Source organism: Xylocopa sonorina, chromosome 1, assembly GCF_050948175.1.
Source record: "Xylocopa sonorina isolate GNS202 chromosome 1, iyXylSono1_principal, whole genome shotgun sequence".
NCBI classification, from domain to species: Eukaryota; Metazoa; Arthropoda; class Insecta; order Hymenoptera; family Apidae; genus Xylocopa; species Xylocopa sonorina.
The window spans coordinates 18,570,501-18,596,220 of record NC_135193.1 but is presented as its reverse complement, the minus strand read 5'-3'; the positions used below and the strand labels follow the sequence as shown (position 1 = coordinate 18,596,220).

General features: G+C 46.3%; 3 protein-coding genes across 4 annotated transcripts in view; 1 reads left to right on the top strand and 2 right to left on the bottom strand.

Annotated features, from left to right (window-relative positions):
• Sp1 (transcription factor Sp8) overlaps positions 1 to 8,089 on the bottom strand; it is a 67,171-nt gene extending 59,082 nt beyond the window's left edge. The window contains exon 1 of the mRNA XM_076909333.1: positions 7,527 to 8,089. Within this exon, the coding sequence (XP_076765448.1) occupies positions 7,527 to 7,724 (198 nt within the window). The 5' untranslated portion in view covers positions 7,725 to 8,089. The remainder of the gene's footprint in view (positions 1 to 7,526) is intronic.
• A 2,053-nt stretch (positions 8,090 to 10,142) lies between these two features.
• Positions 10,143 to 11,864, bottom strand: LOC143432617 (uncharacterized). Its single transcript, XM_076909376.1, has 2 exons — positions 11,295 to 11,864; positions 10,143 to 11,041 (listed from the first exon to the last, which is right to left on the bottom strand). Exons 1-2 carry the CDS (start codon positions 11,319 to 11,321, stop codon positions 10,145 to 10,147), a joined length of 924 nt encoding a protein of 307 aa, XP_076765491.1. The 5' UTR covers positions 11,322 to 11,864; the 3' UTR covers positions 10,143 to 10,144.
• A 7,210-nt stretch (positions 11,865 to 19,074) lies between these two features.
• Erp44 (Endoplasmic reticulum protein 44) lies at positions 19,075 to 22,945 on the top strand. Of its 2 annotated transcripts, XM_076894727.1 has the most exons (7): positions 19,075 to 19,329; positions 19,859 to 19,940; positions 20,053 to 20,208; positions 20,314 to 20,614; positions 20,736 to 20,783; positions 21,008 to 21,303; positions 21,383 to 22,945. In XM_076894727.1, exons 1-7 carry the CDS (start codon positions 19,273 to 19,275, stop codon positions 21,727 to 21,729), a joined length of 1,287 nt encoding a protein of 428 aa, XP_076750842.1. In that variant the 5' UTR covers positions 19,075 to 19,272; the 3' UTR covers positions 21,730 to 22,945. The 2 variants fall into 2 exon arrangements, with proteins under 2 accessions (XP_076750842.1, XP_076750853.1); XM_076894738.1 differs by lacking the exon at positions 20,736 to 20,783 and having other exon boundaries at positions 19,080 to 19,329.
• Positions 22,946 to 25,720: the final 2,775 nt, after the last annotated feature.

Here is a 25,720-nt window from a genome sequence, read left to right as displayed (position 1 = left end):
GCTGCCATTTCTATCGGACAAATTGGATCGGCTAGAAAGCGGGAAATTACCCTCGACACGCTAGCGGCAATTTCGAATTTAACCCGTTCTTAATTTTATCGGGGCAAGGAATGAACGATAGCGATCGGCGCGAACGCGACGCAACGGGGACACGGACGCCGGTTTCTCCGAAATAAATCTATTACGTCCGTGCCGGGAACGAGGTTGCCCCGGAGTACACGAACGCGGGCAACCTCACCATTTTATACGCGTTACTGCACACGCGAATACTTTATGCACGTATTACGCGGCCCGTAATGCGAGTTTTATTGCGGTTACGCGTACCAACCGCGGCCCGCCACTTTTCTTACGGTGCTTCGGGCGCACACCGCGCGCGGAGCGTTAACTCGAGTGGCTGCCTTCTGCCCAGGCCACGGTACAAACAAAACGATGATATACTGTGCCGAACGATATTAAAAACTGGTAGATGCTGATGTACTGCGCGAAAATTACCGGCTGTCGTGTTCGCGCCGAAGTCGCGGGATGCTTGAACCGCGCCCGTCGACGCGGAGCTGCTCGCGATCGATCTGACCGCGTCGTGTAATTACGTCGAATCGTTGCCGCGAATTTCACGATTATCCACGGAAAATCGGATTAAATGGCTCCAGCGTCCGAGCAGCAGCAGCAGGTTAAACTAATTGCATCTGGTCCGGACGAAGTCGAGCGAAGGGAAAATCGAGATAAACGTCCGAGTAGAACGAGAAGAGGATGTCGGGGAAAATAAAAGAAACGGGACCGAGAAGAGGGCAAAGATGCTCACGGGCTCTCGCGTGGTACGTATCGAGCTTGCCGTTTCCGAGATTTCCGAGAACCCAGCCGGAAATGACAATAAAAATAATCACCTCGACAAACTGAACTCGGAGACTCTCTCCTCCGGGCCGTGTACCCGTTACCGGGATGCGGTAATGACATCTAATTACTTTCCACCGGTCTGTGCGCGGAAACGCTGCTCGAATTCGAATAGCGTCCTCGGTAATTTGCACGTGGCGCTGCTGGCTTAATTAATCCGGGCAGACGTCTGCGAAACGGGCCAGATTTGTCGCGAACGTGAACGCGTGTACAGCGTGGTGTTGCGCTCGTAAAATTGCGTAACGCCCGCGTACGAGACCAACGACGGAGCCTCCTCTATTCTCTGCTCTAAATAGCTTTCTTACCTCTTCCATCAATTACGCGCGGGTTCGAATCCCGGTTCTATCGCTGCTTGCCCGGGATTCGTCGTAAAACCGCATTAACGACGGGAAGAAGGTAATCTTTCACCGTTCGACCGTGTGGAGTTCGTTGCTGGAAAATGATCGACGTGCTTTTCAGCCTTCCACGGTTTTAACGTTGCTCGCATGGGAGGAAGCTCGCGATCGATAATTCGAGGAACATTGCAGTCCGATGACACGGATTGATACGACCGCGCGATTGCTCGTCTATCCGCTATTTATTTCCCGTGTCCCCCATCTAAGCGAAAGATCAACGACCCGCGAGAATCTCTCTGCCCCCTTGTCGTTCCATCAACCATCGAAATTCGAGTCTCTCGTCTCTCTTACCGGCGACACCTGTTCCGAAACTCGCTCCGTTTCTCACACGTGACTCCTTTCGTTGAACTACACGAAACGACTTTACCAGTGGCGGGTCGCTATCTGCAAAATTGCCTTTTGTCGTGGGGGGCCCGTTCGCTTCGTTAAGGTCGTGGTCTCACGAGATGCACTTAACGCTTTTCCACGAACCGGACTCGGCTCGTAACGTTGCGAACTCGGGCAATTTTCGAGCTGGCACGTCGGCGAGCGCGCGTTGCGTTTAACGAAACTTCGAACCTACCGAGAATACGATCGCCTCGTTCGATCTTTTGTCGATCGCGATGGCAGACGCGAACGGGACGCGTATCTAACTTTCATCGAACGAAGGTACGCGATCTGTGCACACGAGAATATAATAGGATATCGCGTGCCACGACAGTTTGCGTTGTATCCTGATTTTCCTGTCCACCCGACGAAACCGATTGTGCGACACGTTCGTCGCAATTATCCGGCAGTTATACCTTCGGCTCTGACTGTTTTTCTTCAGCCTCGTTACTCTCCGCGGTTAATTTCCTTTCCGATTCTAACCGTGGGAACGAGCTGTCCGACGTATATGAAAAAATCATTTCCCGATGTTGCATATCGGATCCCGCGATTGGACCAATCGGCGTCGTGCGTGCAAGAACCTCGATGCCGCGAGAACGGCCGGGAAAAAGAGGCCCGGCGAATATACGTATACGGAGCGCGGTTTTTGCAGTCGCGGTAATATTGTAAAATCGGGTCTCTTCCCGTAATTACCATGACTATCGTAAACTCGTTTGCGATATAGCTTTGCTGCACTCGTACGTGTTACTTTGTTCGACCGTCCGGCAAACTAGTTGGGAAAAATTACAGCCGATAGCAACAGCGTCGCGGCCCGTTTGTTGCGGATGCGATAATAGAACACCCGGTTGCATAATGCGGCGGTAACATTGAAACGAACGCGGCGTCGCACAGTCGAGATGGTTCAGAGGTGAACATTCCCATAATTCGCGCTGGCAGGGACGTTCCGTTCTGCAGCGCGATTAAGAAATCGGAAGGGAAAAGACGGATTGCCTTTGGAGGAAAGAAAGGTCCCTCGTTCGTGTCCCAGCTCCCTTCGAGTGGACTCGTTCACGCAACTGGCGCGAACTTGGCAGCCTCGACAATTATCGCGTACTACTGGCACGTTCGGTAATTATCATCGGTCGTTTATCCACATCCTCGTCGAGATTATCCGCGTGGCGTTGGTCGTTTCGCGAGGCAAGGGTGGACGCCGCCGCGGCCGTTTCTCTGAATATTCCCGCTTTCTTTACCCTCCTTCTCTATTCCATACAACGGCGTATCCTCGAAGGATCTCGGAAGGCCTCGTGGAGAGTCGGAAACTGTGCTGGCTCTGGCACACACGAAGTCGAAAGAGGCTTCGCAGGTAATTGCTAGGCCGACGGGTCGATAATGAGCCCTGGCTTCGGGGAACCGATTACACCCGGCCCAAGCCAAAAGTAAAGCCAGAGCCGAGAACCAGAGAAGAAGAGGAAGACGAGGACTATCCAACGGAGGGGGGAAAGTTCGGAGGAAGGGGAGAAGGGTACGAGAGAACGAGAGAGGAGGGCCAGTTCCTTATGCCTGGGACGTTTTTCAAATCTTCTGTAGGGCACCGCACACTTCTGTAGGGTAACCCCCGGAGACTTTGCGTAACGCGACTCCTAAACGCGCGTACACGCGATGAGAAATTTTCCACGATCGTTAAACGATCACGGGAATTAATCAAAGTTAGCTCGAACCTTGGGCGGGTAAATCATAGCTGAGAAACAGTTAGGCGCAACGATTGTCCGCGGTGACTAACGAGAAACTGTTCGATGAATGCCGATAACGGAACGGGTATAACGGTCCACGTATGCGTCGATATAATAAAGAAGGTATGTGTGAAAGAAGAAAAAGAAAAGAGAGAGAGAGAGAAAAAAAAGGAGCAAGAAATTAATCGGCGGCGCTGGAAACGGCGTGGCCGGCAGGAAAATGATTTATTCGCGATCACGTATCGAGATTGGAAAAATCGCGGTTAATCACTAAATTATCAGCGACAAACTGTCGATAAGAGGTGGAGGACGAGGCGGAGCGGTCTAGGGTAAAGAAGAAGAAGAAGAAGAAGTGCCCTCTTCCTGTATCGTGCGATGAAACCTGCCTAGATCTCTCTCGCTACCGGGATGAGAGGTAGGTGATCTAATTTCCCGCGCAGTCGTGCAGAAAATGATCCAGGCCGCGATTACGAAACGGCTTCCAGTCTTCGCCGGGGGCAACGAAGGCGCCGTTTTTACCGCTCTCTTTTCGTTTCCATCTACCGTGTGTAATAATCGCGGCGGCAACTCTATCCGGTTCCACTCTATCGGTGGACCAGCCGCGTAGCGGCGTTCGAAACGCGCGGAAAAATGAACGGGCGAACCGGTACCGTGACAACACCGGGACAACCCTTGTTTGCGCGCCACTTCGTACGAAAGGAAACATCGAACATCGACCATAATCCATCGGTCGACGTATTAAACGTTGATTACACTCCTCCTCTCCGTCGTGAGAGTAGAAGCGAAGGAGCCCTCTTAAAACGTTCCCCGGGCAATTACGCTCGCGCGTCCACGCAACGTATCGGGTTTCGACGTTCGCCTGTAAATAAACGTACATGGACATCTCGCCGGTGAATTCGGAGAGACCAGAGACAGGGTAATCGATCAAGGATCGGGTTAATCGAATTGACTCGGTTACTGGCACGCCACGGTAAACGGGAAACACCCGGCAACGGGTAGATTGGCTTCGATTGCCGTTTCTTTTTTTCGCCTCGCCGCATTATCGATTCTCTTCGTGCTGTTAATTTTTATATCCCTCTTCGAGTAACGTGCCCCGACGCCCTTCTAATTTATTCAATAAATTCCGCGATTTACCAGCGCGATACGCGAGTGAAATTGCCACGGACTATTACGCGGAAATTCGCGACACGCGGAATGAAAAGGACGACGGGTTGCGGAGTACACGCGTTGGGTACACGGATGGATACGTGCCGCGGCGACGGTGCCCTTTCGTGGCCTCGAGGGTCGTCTGTCCCATAATTAACATAATGACGTAGAAAACGTGGATATTAACGCGAGGTTAGTTAATAGTGCACTTATCCTGGGAACGTAAATAATTCGCGGTCGGAAGGGTTCGCGTAGCGCGGTGAAAATTCCTTCGCTCCGCGGTACGCTTCGTTTCCCTTCCTTTCTTCTGTCGCTTCCACGCTGTTAAAGGAGCGGCCGTAAATCAAAAGTGACAGAATCGGACTCTCATCTGCATAATCCGCTTATTTTATTCGGCGCACGTGCCCCCCTCGCCGAGCCGTAAAATGTTCGGAGGCTCGTTTGTTCCTTGCAAATTATTAATCCGACGCGTACGCGATACAGTGCGAGAGGAAGCGTTAACGCCGATGCCGTTCCCTTCGCGCTATCCGTTTGTAATTAAAATTGATATCTTAATAAACGGCGCAAGGTGGATCTAAAGAGGTTAAAAAAAAAAAAAAAGACGAAAACTCCTTCTTCCCGCAATTCCCCCTCCGTACGGTAGACGAACGGTCATTTTCGGTTCTTTCGTCCCCGTTGAATATGCAATGGAGACAGATTAGGCAACGTTACGGTGTGTCATCGTGTCCGATCGCCATTACGAACCCCTGTTTTTTTCAATAACGAGCCCCGATAGCAGCCACGTCCGCGCCGTCAAAGAAGACAGGCCTCGATGTCTTTATCCACGACGGCGTTGCATAATCTACCGGACAGCTGCAACGATCTGCTCGTGGCTGGTCGCGATCGCGATCGGTTGCATCTGGTGCGCGCTCCGATTTCTTAGCCGGTGGGCAACCGTGCTAGAAACCGTCGACGCGATTCGAGCGCGACTAAAAACACGACGTGGCCGATTCACAGGTGCAAAGTTCACGCGACGCTCGGGGTGAACCGCTAATGAGGGTTCCGGCGGGTAGGTGCGCGCGCGACGCGTGCACATTTTCTGGGGTGGACGAGATAATTACCCGCTGACCGGCATCGCGGCGTGGTTTTTCATGCCGGTTCCGTTCTATGATTCCACGCCGGGGTCGACGACGCGAGCAACGGTTATTCAGAGCGACGCGGTTCTTGTCAAACGCCTCAAACTCGCGCGCTCGTTCTCTCAATTAACCATACCTCGTTGCTCGTGCAATACGGTAATTATACCATCATTTTTACTCTTCGAAGCACTAAGTTGTCCATATCGTTATCGCCTTTGTGATCTCGGAAGGTCGCTCAAGAAAAAGAACCACTATTTACCACGATATTAATCATCCTTGGTTGCACGTGTCCACCGATAGTCAATTAAGTACACGGAATGAAGCAAAGGGTGGATCGAGTAGAAGTAAATCGATATATTTGTCTCGGAAACATCCGAGGCGCGTTTCTAAATCCCCTTGACCGTAAGAAAAGCAAAACCGTCGGTTCCCGCAACTCGAAAGCGAGAGCCGGTGCCGTGGGTAACCTTTCCGTTGCTCCTTTCTTTTTCCTGTCGGACTTAGCATCCCTAGTGGCGCCTCTCTCAGGATATAAATTAATTAGATTTGTGTGGAGGTGTGTCAGCGAACTGCCGGCACTGTGTTTCTTACCCTACGACTGTCTGCTCAGCCGCGTTTCAACTCGACCGAATGGCCTACTCTCCGCTACCTACAGACTGTTTCACAACCTCTCGAACCGATCTGTTTCCGCGCGTAAAGCTCTGGTGCCTGTCCTTCGAATTAGTCGTATCAAATTGGCAACGAATCCGCGTCGAATGTTTAAAACTCTTTCGAGTGCTACGCTATCGGCTATTACGGAAGTTCACGCGAACTCGTGAGACGCGGAAGCGCGTATGTCAATGGTAACGTTCACGAATTCAACGAGGGGAAGTATTTTCTATAGGAGTAACGAGGAACGACGAGTATCGCGTGGAACTTTCGCGACGGGAATTTATTAAGATCGCGGGCAACACCTTTGAAACGGCATATACGTCGACAGGTAGGTCTGAACATAACGCATGATGTATGGTGGGCGTGAAACGGGCGTAGCAACATAGTAACGTTTACTATATCGGTTAGGACCGACTAGCGGCTTTGTAAACGAATTCGTGCAACCAAACCGCAGCTTTAGAATTAACTTTAACGATCCCGCCAATATCGATCTTGACCTTAACGAGTAAATTTCAGAGGACCCAACGGGGAGGAAAGTGTGGCGCTCGACCTTTCGAATAGGGAACGGAACGACAGAAACGCGTCAATGGTACCCATAGCGTCGTATCGCCATGTGTTTCGTTCTCTATAATCGTTCATCGTCGATCGTTTAAGTAACCCTTTATTGCGTAGCACTGGTAAAAAGGCTGGAGACATTAAATCGCCACGATATTCCCTGCCTTTTTCCGTCGACACGTCTACTTAAGCGTTCGTAATGAATTACAATGGAAACCTTTATTATGCATGTTTTCTTTATTATGCATAATTCCAGGTAACGAGCGGGATTAAAGTAAAACAAGGGAAAACGTGTAGGTGCCGTTGATAAGCAGAGAATCGTTGTATTTACGTCGAATATATTCCTCATTTTGTAGATTACTATTTACTATCTACTATGTACTATTAAGTTGACTATCGTCAAGCTTAATACATTTTAATAATTTTGCCATTGTATACTTGTTAACGATTATATAAAGTCATTACATTCTGAACTCTATTTATTTATAGTGCGCACTGCGACACGTGCTTGCCTCGGTTGGAGGAAAATTACTAATAAACTAAAGCTGCCATCGAAACGAATCTGTGTAACCCTGTTAGGCTAAAATAATGTATCCACATTGACGAATCATGTGTTTCGAAGAAAAAATTGCTCAATATGCCAGACGTATTAGCCTAAAAGGGTTAACCGCGGTACGAGTATAAATTCCAGTGTAAAAACTCACGTTTATGTTCCCCAGGTGGTTCGGAGGGCTGATACCCCTGCGGCCACCGCCGCCACCGACCTCCGCGTCCAGCTTGGCGGCTCGTTCGGTCTTCTGGATCCAAAAAATGTTGGCAGGATATGTTGGTACGGTCGTGGCGATCTTCGAACGGCTTGGTTCGATTTTTAAAGCGGCCTGTCCGTGCACCAGTGTCCACATTCGCCGATACGAAGCACTGCGTCACAAGTTGCGATCACTTTCCGGTAAACGAGATTCGTGAACATTCTTTCGACGAGTCACCAGTGCAGCGTGCCACCGCTCGAGTTCAACTGAGGAATTTTCCGCGCGTGCCCTTCGAAACTGGATAGAAAAACAATGTCGAGCCAGCGGCAACAGTCGGCCTGGCTGTGTTTCGAAGCGCGCGAAGTCCGTAGCCCTCGACGAGGCATCGGAGGCGTGGTAAACACAAGCAAAAACGCATCGAACTTCTCATCCGGAATTTATACACTGTACCGATGAATGGTAGGGTTCTAAACGGAATTGAACGGAGCGTAGTTTCTTCAGCGGTACCGAATATAAACACGGTGAATTTTTGTCGAAACTTTGTTCGTCTCCACGATCACTGACATCTCGCGTGCTAAGGATATATCGAAAGGGTTTAGAAAAAGGGTACGCGATCTACGATCGTTATTTCGCTGGACGGTGGAACAGGCGCGAGATTCGCGAATGGATCGGTTAAGAATCGAGACCCGGACTCGGTTCGATCGGTGACATGCGCGCGTGGCTACGAACCTGTTCGCTTATTCCTCGCCCCCTCGACGATATTTACGCGTGCATTCGTCCGGTGGCGATGGTGAGAAACGGACATTCACGAGCGTGGAGAACGACGATGACGACAACGACGACGACGACGACGACGACGACGAGGACGACGACCACGACGACGACGAGTCGGCGTGTTGCGTATCCGCCTTAAGGGCTGTCCGTCGCAGACGCATGCTCGCGGCACGTTGCAGCCTCTCGCACTGACCGCGCGTAACACGTAAGAGAGAGTTGCGTACTGTGTGTACTTGTTTCTCTCCCTCTCCTTCCCTCTTTCTCACTCTCCTCTTTAGCCGAAGCTGTCCGGCTTCGTCGCGCTCCCGATGACTCTCTCGTTCGGCTCGCGCGTTTCTTCCTTTGGGGACCGGCGCGCGGTTTCCTTCCTCCCGGTGGTCGCCGTTCGTGAACGCACCGAACAGGAGACACGGCCCTCGTCACTCTGGACTCTCTTTGAATCTCTTGCGCACTAACTTCGCGGCTATCCGCGGTACTCCACGGGGAACGTTGAACGCGAGCCTGGAATTGCCGTGGCGCCACCCCTCCTCCCCTCCTACCCTTCCACCCATCCACCTGATCCTCTTCCTCCGAGTGCCACACCACGGGGCTTGTGCTGCCTCCTCCGCCTTGTACCTCCCTATTTTTCCCTATAATTTGCTCCGCGGCTGGCTCTTTTTCTTTTATTACGTTTTCGTAACACCCCTCACCCTCCCGCGGCTCCTCGCGGTCGCTCCTTCGTACCCGTCTATCGGCCCCTCTCTCTTACTCCCTCGCCATCTAGCTTTTCCCTCTCTCGCGGTTCGCCTCTACCTCTATCTTCGCGTCTGCCTCTTTGCCTCTACCTCTACGTGCGAGCCATGAATCCTTGCCGGGGCAACGGGACTACGGCGCGCCGCCCCCTTAATAGGGCTACGCGGGCTTTTTCCATTCACAGTGCAGCCATCTCTTGGCCGGAATACGAATCATACGGCCCGTTACAGTGCCGTACGTGTTACAACTATTTCCCCTGTGAACCGTCATCGATTTTCCGCCGGATCTTCACCGCTACGAACGAACTGGTGCATCGTGTTCGTACATCTTCGTAACGGGTCTCGCGATTAGATCGAGGAACGTCGTTCTTTTTGTCTGTTTTTTTTTTTTATCGGAAGAGACGAAAGTTTTCTCGTTACGTAGCTGACGATGGTAGTATTCGGGTAGTTTCCATGGGATGATATTTTTGTTCTTTATTGTGAAACACCTGCCAGGTAGGAAATCATCGTGGAGACTGCAAAGGGCTGGTTTCTGGAGTCGTATTGTACTCCTTGGGCGGGACTCACGATGTATCGTATGACAGGAAGACGTCAGGGAGGAACCTGATATACGAGAAGGGGATGATTCGTTATTATGTGAATTTTTCACGGTAAATCGAAGCTTTCGTTCCCGTGAAATTAACGTTCGTTCTAGCGATCGCGTCTAGCGCAACGCGACGGTTTACGTTCGGATCAAGGTGCATTTCAATCGTCGAACACGTTTTAACGAAGTCAAGAGCTTTATTGTACACGTATATCTTTCGTGCGTCATTTCGATTATATAACTTAAGTATCGTTATATAAATTGATACATAATTTACAAAAATATACAATAATCCTCTCTTCTATGTACAATAATTACAAGGTGGATAAAGGAACTTTCGATAACAATTCGACTATTTACAGGGACGGACGTGCCAATGTAACATTTCGGTTCACACAAGTCCGTCTGGGCGAACCTCAACAATATCTTCAACATTCTTGCACAGCGCTCCGACGATCGCGCTGTACGCGTACAGTTTCGTCGCGACCCTAGATCATAGCGTACTGTCCGCCGATCGGTGGATACGGACTCTGCGCGGATCCAGCGGGTAACGAGTTCTCCTTGTTCGACTCCTTCTTGCTCGTCGAGCTCTTCTTCTTCTGGTTCTCGTGGGTTTTCACGTGTTTCGTCAGATGATCGCTCCTCATGAACCTCTTGCCGCACGTAGGACAGGCGAACCTCTTCTCCCCCGTGTGCGTTCGAAGATGACGCTGCAACTCGTCGCTCCTGGTGAACCTCTTGCCGCAGAACAGCCAGTTGCAGACGAAAGGTCGTTCGCCGGTGTGCCACCTGAGATGCGCCTTCAGATGAGACGTTTTCCCGTACACTTTGCCGCATCCTGGCACGTGGCACACGTGCTGCCTCTTCCCGTCGACGCCGAGCTGAGCCCCGCTGTCCGTCTGGCAATTCGGACACCGACATCTCGTGCACTTCCTCCCTGATTTGCCAGGATCCTCGACGGACAGGAAATGATGATCCGCGGGCGGTGTCAGGGGCCATTGATATGGCGACGAGTAGTCTTGAGGGCTGGGTGGTAGGTCCGGCGGACTTGGGGGCAGCGAATAATGCTGAATCGCGGAGATGGGCGTCAATTGTGGCTGCGCGAGATGCGTTTGAGTAGTCCACGAGGTAGTGCTGGTTGGTACGCTGGGCATCGTGTACGCCGGCGGCGTCAACGGCTCCGTAATTTGACTGTGACTCGACGATCCAGGATACCAGTAGCCGGACTGACTGGCCTGGAGGTGATGACTGCTCAATGCCGGATTGTACGGTTGATAGTGAATCCCTGAACTCCCGTAATCCATACCCGCGGGTTGATGCATGGGCATCGGGAGGGTGGACATCGGCGCCATACCCGGCATCGGCGACATCGTCGGCATGCACATCTATAATGTTAAATGAAATCGAGATGATCTTAGAATTCGTTAATAACCGTACCTTTTAAATTCGTAACTCCTCGTCACTGTCCTTTCTCCTTGATTAATATCGAAAACAAAGGACACGGAACGGCTCGACGATATGCCAGCGTCGACGAAACAATCACTTTTTCAATAAGGATTCCACGGAACTTGTACATCGAGCTCCGTTCGCGTACGACGATGCGATATGCTACGATTACACAGATTCATTATTACGAACCTGTTGATACTGCATCACTTGTGCCATCACTTCACTTCCCGGCTGTTCGCGATATTATCCAGCAGCGGCGATTATCCCTCCGGTTGCGTGGTTGGCCTGTTTTTTTTTCGTGCGCGCTCGCAACGAAACGAGGTAATCCTCCCGTGATCCCGATCGCACTGTCCGTGTACGCGGGACGGAAAGTGTAACGAAAACGAATGCGACAACGAAACTTAGACGAGCCGTGCGCGGATCGAAGCGTGCGCGGCTTCGAGCGTTCGCCAGATAATTGCTGGTTGCCGACCGTGTCGCCTCGGTTTTAATAACCGAGTGGACAAGGAACCGACGAAGAAGGGAGGAGGCTGAATGCTCTGCCGGGTTCCTCTATGGAGGTGGGGATAGACCCCAGTGAATCCTGTGGCCTGGTGCGCATGCGCCCTCCCCTCCATCCGCTCATAAATCAACCCTGCGTTCCGAGGATAGAGGATCGAGGATCGAGGCTACGCACCTTTTGTGGTCGTCCCTGGGGGCTGCCTCATGCCACCGAGGGAAGCCTTCGTGGATCCTACGGTATTCTCATGAGAGTCTATCCACAGTTTCTACAAATCGACCTCTTTTGCATTGGGCACGTACAATTGTTTATTTCTAATCGACCGATTCGTACGAAGATGCTTTACAATTTTCACGTACCGAGACGCAAAGTCTTTTTCACGCGAGACGTTCCGACATCCATCGTTTCGTTTCGTCAACTGTTCGTTTCAATTCGTTCGCGAGCTTCAAATTTCGCGTCGAAGCTCTCCTCGCATTGTACCGTTCGTTTAAACAGCAATCGACCTCCGGGTGAAATCATTGCTTCACGATTCGACCGCCCAAGTTTCGAGGAGCAGTCGACCTGGTAGGTAATAATTATCGGTGGAAACAGTAGGAGGAATAAGCTTAATCGTTCAAGTTTAATTAGTGGATAAGGCATTTTGGTTTAATTAGCGGTCCTGCGTGTGCCAACGTCTCCAAGAGTTTCTTTCTCTCTCTCTCTCTCTCTCTCTTCCTTGCATCCTCTCCTTTTCCAATACGATGCACGTTGCAGCAAATTATATAACGGCGAAGTATCGTATACAGGAGTTGCGTTTTATTTCACGTAAACTAATTACGTCTTACGTGATTGAGAAAATCTATTTTAAATCCACTCGGAATACATTCTCGTCGCGCAAGCATCGACAATTGAAATCTACGACGTACAAGTCGTCCAGTAGCGGACAAATTCAGCCATACCGCACAGCACGGTGTTCGATAGTTAGATGAAAGGTGTCAGAGTACAATTTTTACGGTATTTAGAGCTCCTTTGATGGTGTCGAACGGAGGCAGGCGGGATTTGCAAAGGCGTATCAAAGCGTGGAAAGGCCCGCGACGATTTCTGAGGTACGCGAAGGCACGTGATAACGGGCTCCACAGTTTCGGAAGGTTCTAGGTGCGCTTTGTGGCGTACGTCGAACCATAAATCTGTGAAAGATCCTGGTCCACGCAGGAGAGATGCCTTCACAATGCGCAGCACCGACCGGCACTGAGCTGGACAAGCTGCACAAAGTCTCGGTTTATGGTGGTTGTAAAGCAATCATTGGCAGGACGAGGTGACGACACTTTCGCGCTACCGATCAGCACCAGATAGGCACCATTATTGCAGCCTGCACAATGCCAACGGGAGTCCGTTGCAGGTACCGCGACAAATCTCTTGACGCAAAAACGGGGGCAAACCTCTGTCGCACTTGGCGCGCAAAAGAAGAACTGCATCTAATCTTCTGGCTTCTGATTACCACTTTCTAATTCCTGCATATGGTGACACTCGTTATCGGATGAATCTTGTTTACGCAGCTTTAGAGGAAGAACTTGTATCTACGATATGTATCTAGTCGACAGCGTTGGCAGTTGACGAAGGATGCTGTTATCTGGTACAGTGGCGTGCCGTTGCGAACCGTTGGTGAAAACAATGAAACTTTATCGCGAGTCCATAAATCATTCTTTGTTAAATCGTCGCGAAACAAGTTTCTATCGCGCGTCGTTTGGCGAAAGATAATCAGTTTCGCGTGTAGCGGAAAAAGATTATCAATTTCCGGTAGAGAACATTATCTGACGTCACGTGTCTCGTAGAGGAATAGACCGGACCATCGATCTTCTGGAATATTTCCCAGTGACCGCAAGCAAAATTCTCAGGGGGCTTGTCGTTGTTTGTCGAATTCATCAGAGGCATCGTATTGGTGGATATTCGGGCGGCATGGAAATCGCCCGTTGCGGTCCTGTCTAACACATGTCCGAGCGAGTGCTGGTAGCGTTGCAACTGCAGCTTCCTCGTAAATCTTGCGATGGTGTCGCAGCAAGAGGGTGAAAGCTGGGGGCACGCCCCGAGCAACCCTTTACTTTCCTCTTCTCGAGCTAACCATTGTCCCCTAATAAGCCGCTTAACGTCTCGGCTTGGGGTAAATTGCTCCACCGGTAAACACTACTCCCACGCGGACGATCGACTCCCCCGAGAGTGAACACTTTTCCAGAAACCACTTCCTCTTCTTGTGATTATTTTTCATTCCTTCGAAATGCATAGAAGCCGATCTCGACTCTTTACACGAATCGCAGACGAAAAACCAATCGCGATCTGTTGTCCTTACACTTTTTAATCACCACTGCACTCTTCGATATTTTTCACGGATTACACCGAGCGCCAAAGTCATCGTCGATAGCCTCAAAAGTCGAGCGCGGCGCAGATCGTTTTAAAAAGTCGATTCTACGAGCGGTCATCGAGGAAACGATGATCCAGACAGCGCTCTCGTGCGGTGTGTCCAATCGGTAAACGGAGGGAACCGCGGGGGTGTAAAGTGCGCTTTGTGCATTCGCTGGAACGTTCGGTGTTCCTGCGAAAGCCGTGCATTTTTCGGGAGACATTCACGGGCGATGGAGCGATGCAAATCGAAAGGACGACGCAGGTCAGATTTCGGGTATCCGCAATAAGAAATCGTCTGTCCCCGATTTCTCATATTTTCCCCGGGGTGTACACGTCGTGTATGCTCGAGCGCGAAACACAATCCCGTAATCCTGGATATCGTCATCGATTGTCGATTAAACGGTGGGTCGAGCTGCTCGTACCGGTTTAAGAAAATGTTAGGCGGCGTTATTTTGTACAAAGAGAGCAGTAGAAGTCTCGTAAACATATTTCTTTCGGGCTATAACAGCCTTTCGGCGCTCTTTTCTAAACGACCGTGGGTTCGTAAACGCATTAACATGAGCTATCGTTCCCGAGAACTAATATTCCCCAGAAGTGAGTGTTCTCCTACGGTTTACCTCGATTCAGGTACTTCCATAGTTTCCTTACAATCTGGTTACGAGCTAGTTACGAGTTCGAGTTAGGTATCGTTGCGAACTGATAGGTACCGATAATCGACGTATTTTCTTTCTCACGAAAGAATCCTTTCTCCTCGTTCTAGTGAAATTCCGTGCGGTATCTGAACGCTCGATGATGACTCGAAGGCATTTTCCTGACGACGGTCCGTTCGTCGAGACGTCATTAAGAACCGAACCTTTCCTCCCCTGCTACGGGTCAATTTTATACGCGATTTACCTGGTCGAAGCATCATCGGGATCAGCAGGTCACTAGTCTTGACGGGTTTTTAACTTATGCTCGGATCTGGAAGAAAACGCAGAAGAGACGACGGGGCGAGAAAGGAGCAGAAGGGAGAGAGAAAAAAAAGGAGAACGGAACAGAGAACGCCGGGAGGGGAATGAACCGAGGAAGAGAAGGAAAGAGACGGCCACGTTCCTCGACAATGGACCCGACAATGGGACTAGTCTTCGGAGGTAATGGAGCGAGACTTTGCAGTTTTCACACGATGATCGGCGTAACGTGGTCGCTCACGACTCCTCCGCAAGGGAAGGAACCCCCCCCCCCGTTCGAGGCCGATAGGATCGTGCACCTTGCCATGGAACAAGATTAGTCGGATCTCGACCCCGCTAACTCGTACGTCGCTGCTAATCGGGTTAGGATTACGAGGCCGTAAACAAGAGATTACACTATTTAGCCAAAGATGATCGGCGATCTTGTACATAAACAGACCAGTTCCCCGGTGGACAGTAGTCTCGAGTAACTTGTTACCTGGTCACGGTTCAATATTTGGGGATGATCGCATAGCTAATATTAGGAAAGTCAATATAAAGAGCAGCGCTATACCTGTCGACCCGCATTTTAATTTTCCCACTCAAGCTAACCCTCTTCGTAGAAGGTTAATAACGAAATTAGGTTTACGTTCTGAGCCATAACCCTACTACTACTATCCGAGTTGATTCTAACTACGTTTTACAGCCCGATTAGCGCGCGCGGTCTCGCCGTTTTGGCCTGCTCAGGTTCAGACAAATGGATAGCAAACAGTGCTTCGTCATTAATCACGTGCCGAAGAGAAAACGGCTCTAGAAGCGTATAAGAAGGCTCTCCTGCTTCGCGTTACGATATTCATTTATTACGCATCGTTTATAGACAAAGACCGGTAGAGATCTTTCGCGTTGATAATCGATCAGATCGGATTTATGAAAGGTCTGTTGGTTCAACGTCGTACACAGAAGTTCTACTATAATGGTACTCGATCTCGAATTATCAACGACGCCAAGCGTACGTTCCGCGGCTGGGGACGAATTAACGATCTGCAAGGTGCGAGAACAAGGGAGACGCGTGTACCTGTTCCTAAAACGCCGGTCCCAAATCCATAAATTTGTGCTTCGTTGTAGAGACGCAAGAATCGAGCCGAAGGGGTCCTACCGCCAATACCATTCGAAGGGAATGACACCCTCGTCACAATACGACCTGTTGCGTTTCGGATGAAGAAAGAAGAAGCGGAGAAAAAAAGGAAGAAACGGCGGAATAAGAACGAGAATCTCGGGGTAACCTCGGGGTACCGTGGAACCCGTGAGAATATCTGCCGTTCAAAGGAAGCCGTCACATTGTACGCGGATTCATTACGCGACCTGGTATTCGTATTCTGCCGAATTAAGAGGCAACAATTGCGTTACGTTTACGAGTGACTGTAAGGAAACTTGCACCGGTCCGATCAAACGTAAAATCCAAACAAATGCAAATAAAGCACTCCGAAAAAATATGTGGAGGGAATAACCCGGGGACATCGTATTAACCCGAAACGATGGACTGAGAAAATCACACCAAATATTATGGCAGCATACAATTTGAAAGCACAGGTAATTCGAAAACGCTAGAGGGACAAAGGTTATAGGAGGGTAAACCAATAAGGGTTTACCCAACCGGAAATTGGCTCAAAAACAATCGTGCGACAAATCCAAATTGGCTGGCGTAAACTTGAAAATTGAGGACATTCCGGAGGAAAATGCGATGTCTGAAAGAAAGAAGAGAACGCATCCTTCATCGATAGATTTTAATTAACAGAGAGCAGGTCGTAGCTCCTCTATTGTCTCAATCGTGCCGGCTGGGATACGAGTCTAACGACGATAGGTCAGAATCGTCGAAAGTTAAAAGGAAAAATTGGGGTCTTGGACCATGACCGACCGAATATGATTTGTATGCCAACCTCCGAGAAAGAATCAGAAGAAACCGAAACGACTGCGGATAGCTGAACTGATCAAACAGTCGAGAGTGTCCGCATACACCCCATGTCAAGTCAACGAGGAATTAAAATGGATAATTATTCCCTTCCAGAGCCGCGGACCCACGTTGTTCCAGGTAGGGTCGTAAAAGGGCTTTGATATAAAATTAACGACTTCGCGGATATCCCTTTGCTCATCAGACGCTCTTTTCCATCGGCTTTCTGAAGGATGTACGAAAGAAAGATCCCTCCGCGCTGTCTTTATTTTTTCTGTGATAATTCGAGACAGAGGGACGGAATTAAAAAATGAGCAGAAAATATAAATTTCTACCAACGATCTATAAGGTATACGTATATAATCCGATGAACGGAGCTTGTGTCGGCTAGAATTTTCGATTTTTTTTTTTAGGGAAAAGTCGGCGCATTTCGTCGCAGTAAAAGTCAATGCCGCCCTCGAAGTCACGTCAGTCTTTCCCAGAAAAGAAATATTGTCGGATGCAGAGTCCTGTGGCGCATTGTGTGGTTTTATCTTTCAACAGACTCGTTTGTTCAACTAGTATCCAGCAGAGCGAGCGATCCTGTGTCAAAGAACACCGGCGAGCAAGTGTCACCGGAATGTGTTGAAGTTAATCATGAACCGAATTCACTTCCCGTTAATTAGTACGAGCAGCTATGGCTACACGCGTACAGGCAGACCCTACACGATGCATTTATCGCGAAAGCGACGAGGACGAAATTCACGAGCAGACGTTTGACAAACTCCTGCGGATGCGCGGCTGGTCCATTCAGACGGAAGATTGACATCGGCAACATTCGAAGTTCACCCCCCGCAGAGAGGCCTAAAAACGTCGGCAACAGAGGGGTATAAAGGTTCTTACGAACTCAAAGTCATTCCGACTGCCGTCCTCCTAGCAGGGCTATTGGCGGAAACCTATGACGAGCGTTTGACTTCACTTACGCCAGTCGACGAGATGAATCGAGTGCCTATTTTTCATCGCCTCGGTGTAACTTGCACCGACTTTTAGCAAAGCTCGTCTCGGCTATGGGAGAAGGAATGGTAAGTGGATTGGAATGGGCCGCTATTGATCGAAAGGGTGTCGAGTTTGGAGCTTCCTCGCTACGAAGGAGAGAAAATCCAGCATATCCACAGAATAAACATAGAATCGGGAAAATTGGATTTCGCTGTAAATTACGGTTAAGCCGTAGATTACACGACAGCATACCTCGTTCAAGCGTTTCGCTGCAGTCTCGTGTGGTCATAAATTATTGTTGGAGTTCGTGTCTAAAGAGCTCTCGTACTCGTTCAATGGGGGATTATATCGTCGAGGACCGAGGACTCAGCCGCAGCTGTACCTGAACCTTGAAATTTCGTCGGCAGGATTCGTCAAGTCGCAGTCGTGCTGGATGGCAAGATACCCGGCGAATTTTAGTGTCGCTTCCCATGTAGCCAATAATTCGCTTTTACACGGAGATTACGGACGTATGATTGTTTTATTACGCTTTTCACAAGGAGTCCTTTTGCAGGTAAGTTTGTTGCGGTCGAGGAAACAGTCGTTCATCTTTATAGATGCCAATGTTCTTCGATTGTACGGGGGAAGAGTAAGTTGGAACGCGTTAAACTAGTTGCGGTTGCGGAGGGAAAAATTCCAGCTGCCTTTCATAGAAAATGCTCCCGAGACTTTCCAGAATCTATTGAACCTTTCTCGGTTTACGACACGAAACGCCGAACCTTTTTTCTTTCAACCGGTACTGTGTTCCGCGGGGACAATTATGGAAATTTTCACGGATACTATAAAGCATAATTGTTTTATAGTGCCATTCGCTATGCGGTTACGAATATCTTCTGTACTGTCCGGTGAGCGCGGGTTATATTACACGGACGAAAAAAGCAGAAGGAAGCAAACGTTGACCTAATCATCGTAAACCCATAAGAAGCAATTGATAGGTGGTATAAAAATGAGTTTCCTAAGAAACCGTTATTATTACTATACCACAACTTTTAGTATAGCAATGAAATGAATTGCAAAACTGTATTCCCGCCACGGGTTTGTATCGTCTAGGGAATTTTAACGATGATGGAACACGATGATAGGAAACGATTGGTTACCTGCTAGAGGAATAGCACAGCGGTGCCTGCGCTATCGTAAAATGTCCCAACACGTTAATACCAGCTGGGGAAAATAAAGACGCGACGATGGTCAATACGAATCGAACGAAGAGAAACAAACGGAAACAATCTCGACGTAGTGAATTTCTACAACACCTGTGTCATTCCTGTAGAATCGATGCCTCTAGAGTGTTTTCCTAGAGTTCGATTTACCGCAAATTCGTGGCATTTGACGCAGAAGCAGCTGCTTACTGATGGTTATTCCAAAAATTATTGCCTGATCAAATTTATACTATAAGATCACAACATGCTGGTCTTCTGTGATATTTTTGACTTCAAAATACTTATATTTGCCTGTTTATTGGTGAGTACCGTTTAATATGGTTTATCATGGTGTTTTGCCTAGAAACGACTTGAGATTTTTAAATACGCCACGTATTTGAGAGTTCTACGAATTTTAGAAAGTCCATTTCCCGTTATTCTAACCTATTAACCCCTGGGTTCAATTTAATGACACTGAATTCTACTGTCAAAGAAGCGGCATAACCTGTACACGTATGCACAAAGTAACCTCAAAAAGTTATTAAACAAATCTTCTGAAATTGCATTCAAGCGTTCTATTTATTTATTGACGATTCGAATCGAAAGTAATCATGTACGATGTACAACAAAATTCCGAAAGGGCCGTATTGGAAAATAAATATACAATTTTTAACCCTCTCCTGTTCTTTTTATTTATCCTTCCTATTTTATGTTATTTCATATCCATATGTCACGCCTTAAAGATCCAGAAAATTATGTATCGGTGTATATTTTAATAGATTTCAGTGCTTCGCAAATTTCGTAAATAAAATAGTGATTAAAATCGTGCGATATTTGGTTTGTATTTTCAGGCGTTTTTGCCAAATAATTTAGCGAACGATGCAAACGGAGGCGCGGTATCGCTTACTCAACAAAATATTGATATGACACTCGGTAAGTTTTCCTGTTTTTACGTTTGTCGTAAAAACGCGTAGATAAACGCTGTTGATAAAATAGCTAGCGTACCATCACAGGGAAACTTTACAACATTGTTTATTGTTTTTAGCATCAAACGAATTGGTATTTATAAATTTTTACGCACAATGGTGCCGTTTTAGTAATTCATTAGCGCCTATTTTTGAAGAAGCTGCAACTAAAATAAGAAATGCATTTCCCGAACCAGGAAGGGTAGTAATGGCAAAAGTAGATTGCGAAAGAGAATGTAAGTGTACGGAATTAAATAGAAACAATTATGGATGGGTGCAAAATAATTTTATTACGGTGTGTAGATGAACTTTATTGCCAAATAGAAAATGATCTCTTGCAGCCTCTATTGCTTCGAGGTTTCACATCACTAAATATCCAACTCTGAAAGTTATACGAAATGGACAACCAACCAAGAGGGAATACAGAGGTCAACGTTCAGTAGAAGCTTTTGAAGAATTTATAAGAAAACAATTGGAAGATCCTATTAGGGAATTCTATGATTTAAAAGAATTAACTAATTTGGATGATAAAAAGAGGATGATCATTGGATATTTTGATAGGAAAGACATTCCTGAATATCAAATGTTTAGGAGAGTTGCTACTAATCTTAAGGACGATTGCCAATTCCATGTTGGCTTTGGGTAAGGATCCCTACACCGTACATTTAAGTTGTATGATTAACTTGGTAGACTGATACTTTCTAACAAATTTACTAAACGAGTATAAGCTGTGTGTAACTGTCCTAATCTTTTCTCTAACAAGCACATGCTCAGCTCAAAACTGTGAAATTGGGGAACATTTTCATTTTTTGTAAGTAAGATATTGAGCATGGTACATGCAGCACTGGCTATGTTTATAGTTTTGTGAAATGTATATTTTCCATTAGAACTCTACCCCTGTACAATACCCAAGGCAATATTAACTTTTAGTAAGCTCCCTTGTAGAGTGTTGTATTTTACAATTTTGTGCAATCAATGTATAAAAATTAATCATACAGCGGAAACAATTTCTAATTGTTGGAAATGTGCAATTAGGAATGCAAGCAGAGCTATGCACCCTCCAGGAGAACCAATAATTGTCTTCCGGTCTGATAAAGCACTCTCTAACGATGAGGATGAAACATACCATGGAAGTTTGAATAATTTTGACGAGTTGAATGTCTGGGCTCAAGAAAAATGTGTTCCCCTTGTGAGGGAGATCACATTTGAAAATGCGGAGGAGTTAACAGAAGAAGGTTTACCCTTTCTTATATTGTTTCACGCTCCTGATGATATCGAGAGTGTTAAAATGTACAAAGATGTAGTAACAAGGACATTGATCGATGAGAAACGTGAGTGAATTAGTGACTGTGGTATACAAGAACCTAATACCCGGTATATGAGAAAAAAATCGTTTTATTTTAATTTCAGAAAATGTCAATTTCCTAACCGCGGATGGTGTGAAATTTGCTCATCCCCTTCATCATTTAGGAAAAAGTCCAACGGATTTACCTCTAATCGCAATTGATAGTTTTAGACACATGTACCTGTTTCCAAACTTCCATGATATTCATGTAGAGGGAAAATTGAAAGCTTTCCTACGAGATTTATATTCAGGAAAGTTACATAGAGAGTTCCATTACGGGCCAGATCGTAGTAGTAACGAAGTACCACAAATTGTTGGACAAATTAAGGTGCCTACAACCCCACCGGAATCTACATTTAAGAAGCTAGCACCTAGCAAAAATAGGTATACGCTACTTAAGGATGAATTATAATGATAGGATTAAGATTAACTCAGAATACTGAGAATTTGTATAATTTTTTGGTTATGCAATTTGTTAGTTATTTACTACAATTATTTACAGTAACGAAACTTAAATCCGTTGTATCATTAAATCGAATTATTAAACAATGTTATGTGCGCGATGGCATTATTTTAATCGTTTATACAGTATTGTCGTAAAATTAAATTTAAATTGAAGAAAGTTTCCGCGATCAGATCTATACTAATAATTTATAGCGGACGTATATAATTCCAGCGTAAAATTTCAAACCTCTACGAAATGTTATATACATTGTATTTAAACTCTAACCTGTAAAAAGTTATTCACAACATATATAACTGAAATCTTTGTAGAGGTTTCGCCACAGGAAATAGTAGATTTTATTCTATTTTTACATAATACGTGCTTTTTATATTATCTTTCCTTTCTTACTGGATATAAGGATATAAGAAGCGATAATAATTCTTAATGGAATTACGAATGAATGCCAGGGATCGTTTGTATCTCCCAGTGTCAATAATTGTGTAATAGATCTTATATTTCATCTTGTAACACGACTTATAGAATATTACGAAGGAGAAGGCAAAGAAAATTACTCTCAACTATATAGGAGAAACATTGTAATATACCATTTCGTAAAAAGAGATTAAAAAGTTTTACATTACCGAAATGTACTGTTGACATGATGGCTGCAATGACGGCCCTTGTCTCGCGTCTCTCCTATACTTTTCAGTTGCGCGATCTGTCTGTAGACGAATTCACGATCGGCAAGACCGACGCTAATGAAACTCTATCCTTAAGGTGACCACTTTTTGATATTCATGGACTACTTATCTCGAAGTTTTTCCGAGCACAATGTAAAATCGCAGTATACGGTCGCGAGTCGCGAGTGTGCTTGAGGAGCGAACGCGGGTGAATGGAATGCGCGGGAACCGTTTTAATCGCGTTCGACTTTCGATAATCGTAACCGCGTGGGTGAATGCAGCGTGATTTGAAATCGATTGTTTCATTTGAATAGAACCGCTTCTTGGGCAAGGTATTTTAGCATCGCAACATCGACGCATTTCAATATTTGAAATATTTGAATAAGTATAAGAATGGTAACGTTACTTCGTACGATATAATACTAAGATACTCCTAAGAAGCTGATTTGTATGAATGACGGAATTCAATTTTCTGTTAATAAACCATTTCTAAGTCAGATACACCTATCATTTTTGTTGTTGTACGCTATTCTGTGCTGCGTCTATTTCATTTTTTTTTTGTATCCTCAAGAGACTATCTGTAGGTTTTCTTTTTTAACGAAGAAAAGACGAACGGACCGCAGATAAATGTCCATTATAAAATGGCTGTATTTAGGGGTAACTTGATACATGTATTACATTCCAGCAGTACACGCCATCACCATTTTATGGATGTATTCTAATCTTACAGTACATAACATTACACTTAACATGATTTCACACAGCAACACCATGCATACTGCACTCTCGCCACAATTTCCAGCACTTCCATTTTTTTTCCAGCTTACGACGAAACGTGAGTGGAGCAAATCTGAGTAATAACCATCAATCACAGGTACCGCAGTTAGAGAACAAAATATCTTTCTCACTATACAAATGAACAACGTAAATAACGTTCGGTAATTGTCAGCTGAGAGGCGTTCTCGTCTTTCTTGTCCCAATAGCATTCAAGCGAAAACAAGAAGGTACGAGGCGAAAGTAAAGAGCTTATTTTACGTTACACTGTTCTTTGCTTTCTACCGTACGTATTGATAGCCAGTAAAGCAGAAACGAATGGTCACTCAGCGAGTTCTGAGACGCGTTGGGAAAAAAAGATAGGTACATCGTTTTCAAGTAGGCTAAAGTATCGTTTATGAATGATAAACATTGGCTATCAACGGTTCAACGATTTGTGTAGAGTTATTCACGTATTACTCGAACTTAGACGTAAATAATATATACAACAGTCGAATTGTAATGAACACCGCGAGAAACACATTAGCTGAGTCGCGCGTGCACGTTCTCCGTGAGCACTCGCGACCAGATACAGAGTTCAATAACAGCCACGTTATACGTTTAATTATGATATATTTATATACGCTACTTATCGAGAAATCGTAGAGATAATGAAGTTTTATCGAAGCGAACGCAATACTTGTAACGTGTAAATATTACATCTACACAGTAGATCTCGCTTGCCTGACGTTTCGAGAGCACGTTTCGTCATAACATAATAATAAGTATTTCGATATATACCCTAGAAAAATAACATTTAAATATTCCTTACCGGGTGAGAATTAGACGTTATAAACGTTATTATAACATTTTCTCAAGTAAAAATATAAATATTCTCGTTCACAGTGCGATATCTCTGGTGTAACCTCGCTTTGTTTAGTTTTTAACGCTATTCTCTTAATACATCTCAAAGATTATTTTCATCCTTATTACATCTCGACGAGCTCACGCTCGTTTCCACGCCGTATCCTCTAAAGTTATTTTGCACCCCACGAAGAACCAAAGACCTATCGAACGGGTCTGTCTCCCTTCAGTTTGCTCTACATCGGATATACACGCGTATATTCGTTTAATTAACACCACTTGTACTCGCGATCGTTTAATAAATTAATGAAAGACGTTTTCTTATTACAATAATTATTCTTGACCGTGATTGTGTCTGGGTCGTAGTTTTTATGATATATTATATTGCCTACTTGCAATGTCACTATATTAGACCGCTTCGTGTTAGGCGAACCGAACAGAAATTTACAATAAAAGTAGCGAATGTACGAGGGAAGAAACCGCTAACGAGTTACAATGCGCTTTGCATCCGAACACCTAGGGAAATTTACTCGAAGCTTGATATTTCCACGGACCAAGTTCAATTTTGATGGACGCGATAAACTTTTGCAAATTTTAAACCGCGTAAAGTGAAACCAAGCGTCGTTTTATTTTTTTCTTTATTCTTTTTTTTTTGGTTGGAGTAAAATTCTAGATGCCTCTAGATTAACGCGCGGAAAGTAGCAAGGCATTGCACTCATTTCGTACGCGAACATAATCCTGGCAAATGAAAGGATTCGCGATGCGGCGATTGAGTATCATTCGGAAGTCTCTGACACCGTTTCCGTCAATTTGATTAATGTCTCATCCTCTTTGCTTTGGCTGCTTTTATATACCCTCTAAATGATAGCACGTAACGATAGAACTTCGATCTAAAAAAAACAAAAAAAGAGAACCATATAACGTGATTACACAATTCCAAATCCTTTCAACCAAGAAATCTTTCTCTGATCAACGAATCGTCAATCTTCTGTGCTTCAGCGATGCGATCGATATCTAGACGCTTCGATTTATCCGACTGCCGCGAGCAACACGCACAGTCTCTTGCTTCTTTTTTTCAAATCGTTCGACACCTTCCTTGATTTCATTGCGAAGCGCGGATACCCTTACCTCAGCCAACGGATGAGAAACGTAGATATATTCGATTATACTAACAAACAACCGATTCGAGAAACCGTCCCCGTTCTAACGACGATCGGGATCCTCCTCGAGCAGAAGGATCCCCAGTCGGCCGAGACGGTCTCGTGTCAATTGGTACAACATAGTTACACTTAGTCAACGATTACAATTATTATACGTCTAAGTTAATCAGGTTTCTCTTTCGTATCTAGCAATGTACATATTATTATTTGATTACCTTTGCATCGTTCAATTCATTTGATATCAACTATATAGTTTTCTTTTCCCCTGTCCTTTTACGCGGTCCTTGATCAACCTTGATGCGACTTCGATCGAGATCGTTCGTAAAAAGCCACGAGCACGCGTTACTCGAGTTTCGAATCTACCAGCCAGTATCCGATAGCTCTTTCGGATGTCGTTCGACAGTTTCTCGACCCGCGTGAAGCGAAACAACTCGAAGAAACTTAGGGAATTGCAGAAAAATGCGAGATGAAATCGATTCGTCGGTTATTTCTAGCCTCTGG

Coding starts and splice junctions, on each gene's coding strand:
- Erp44 (XM_076894727.1), top strand. CDS start 19,273: ATGCTGGTCTTCTGTGATATTTTTGACTTCAAAATACTTATATTTGCC. Junction 19,330..19,858: donor TTATATTTGCCTGTTTATTG/GTGAGTACCGTT, acceptor TTGTATTTTCAG/GCGTTTTTGCCAAATAATTT. Junction 21,304..21,382: donor GACATTGATCGATGAGAAAC/GTGAGTGAATTA, acceptor TTTTAATTTCAG/AAAATGTCAATTTCCTAACC.
- LOC143432617 (XM_076909376.1), bottom strand. CDS start 11,321: ATGGCACAAGTGATGCAGTATCAACAG. Junction 11,042..11,294: donor AAGTGATGCAGTATCAACAG/GTTCGTAATAAT, acceptor TTAACATTATAG/ATGTGCATGCCGACGATGTC.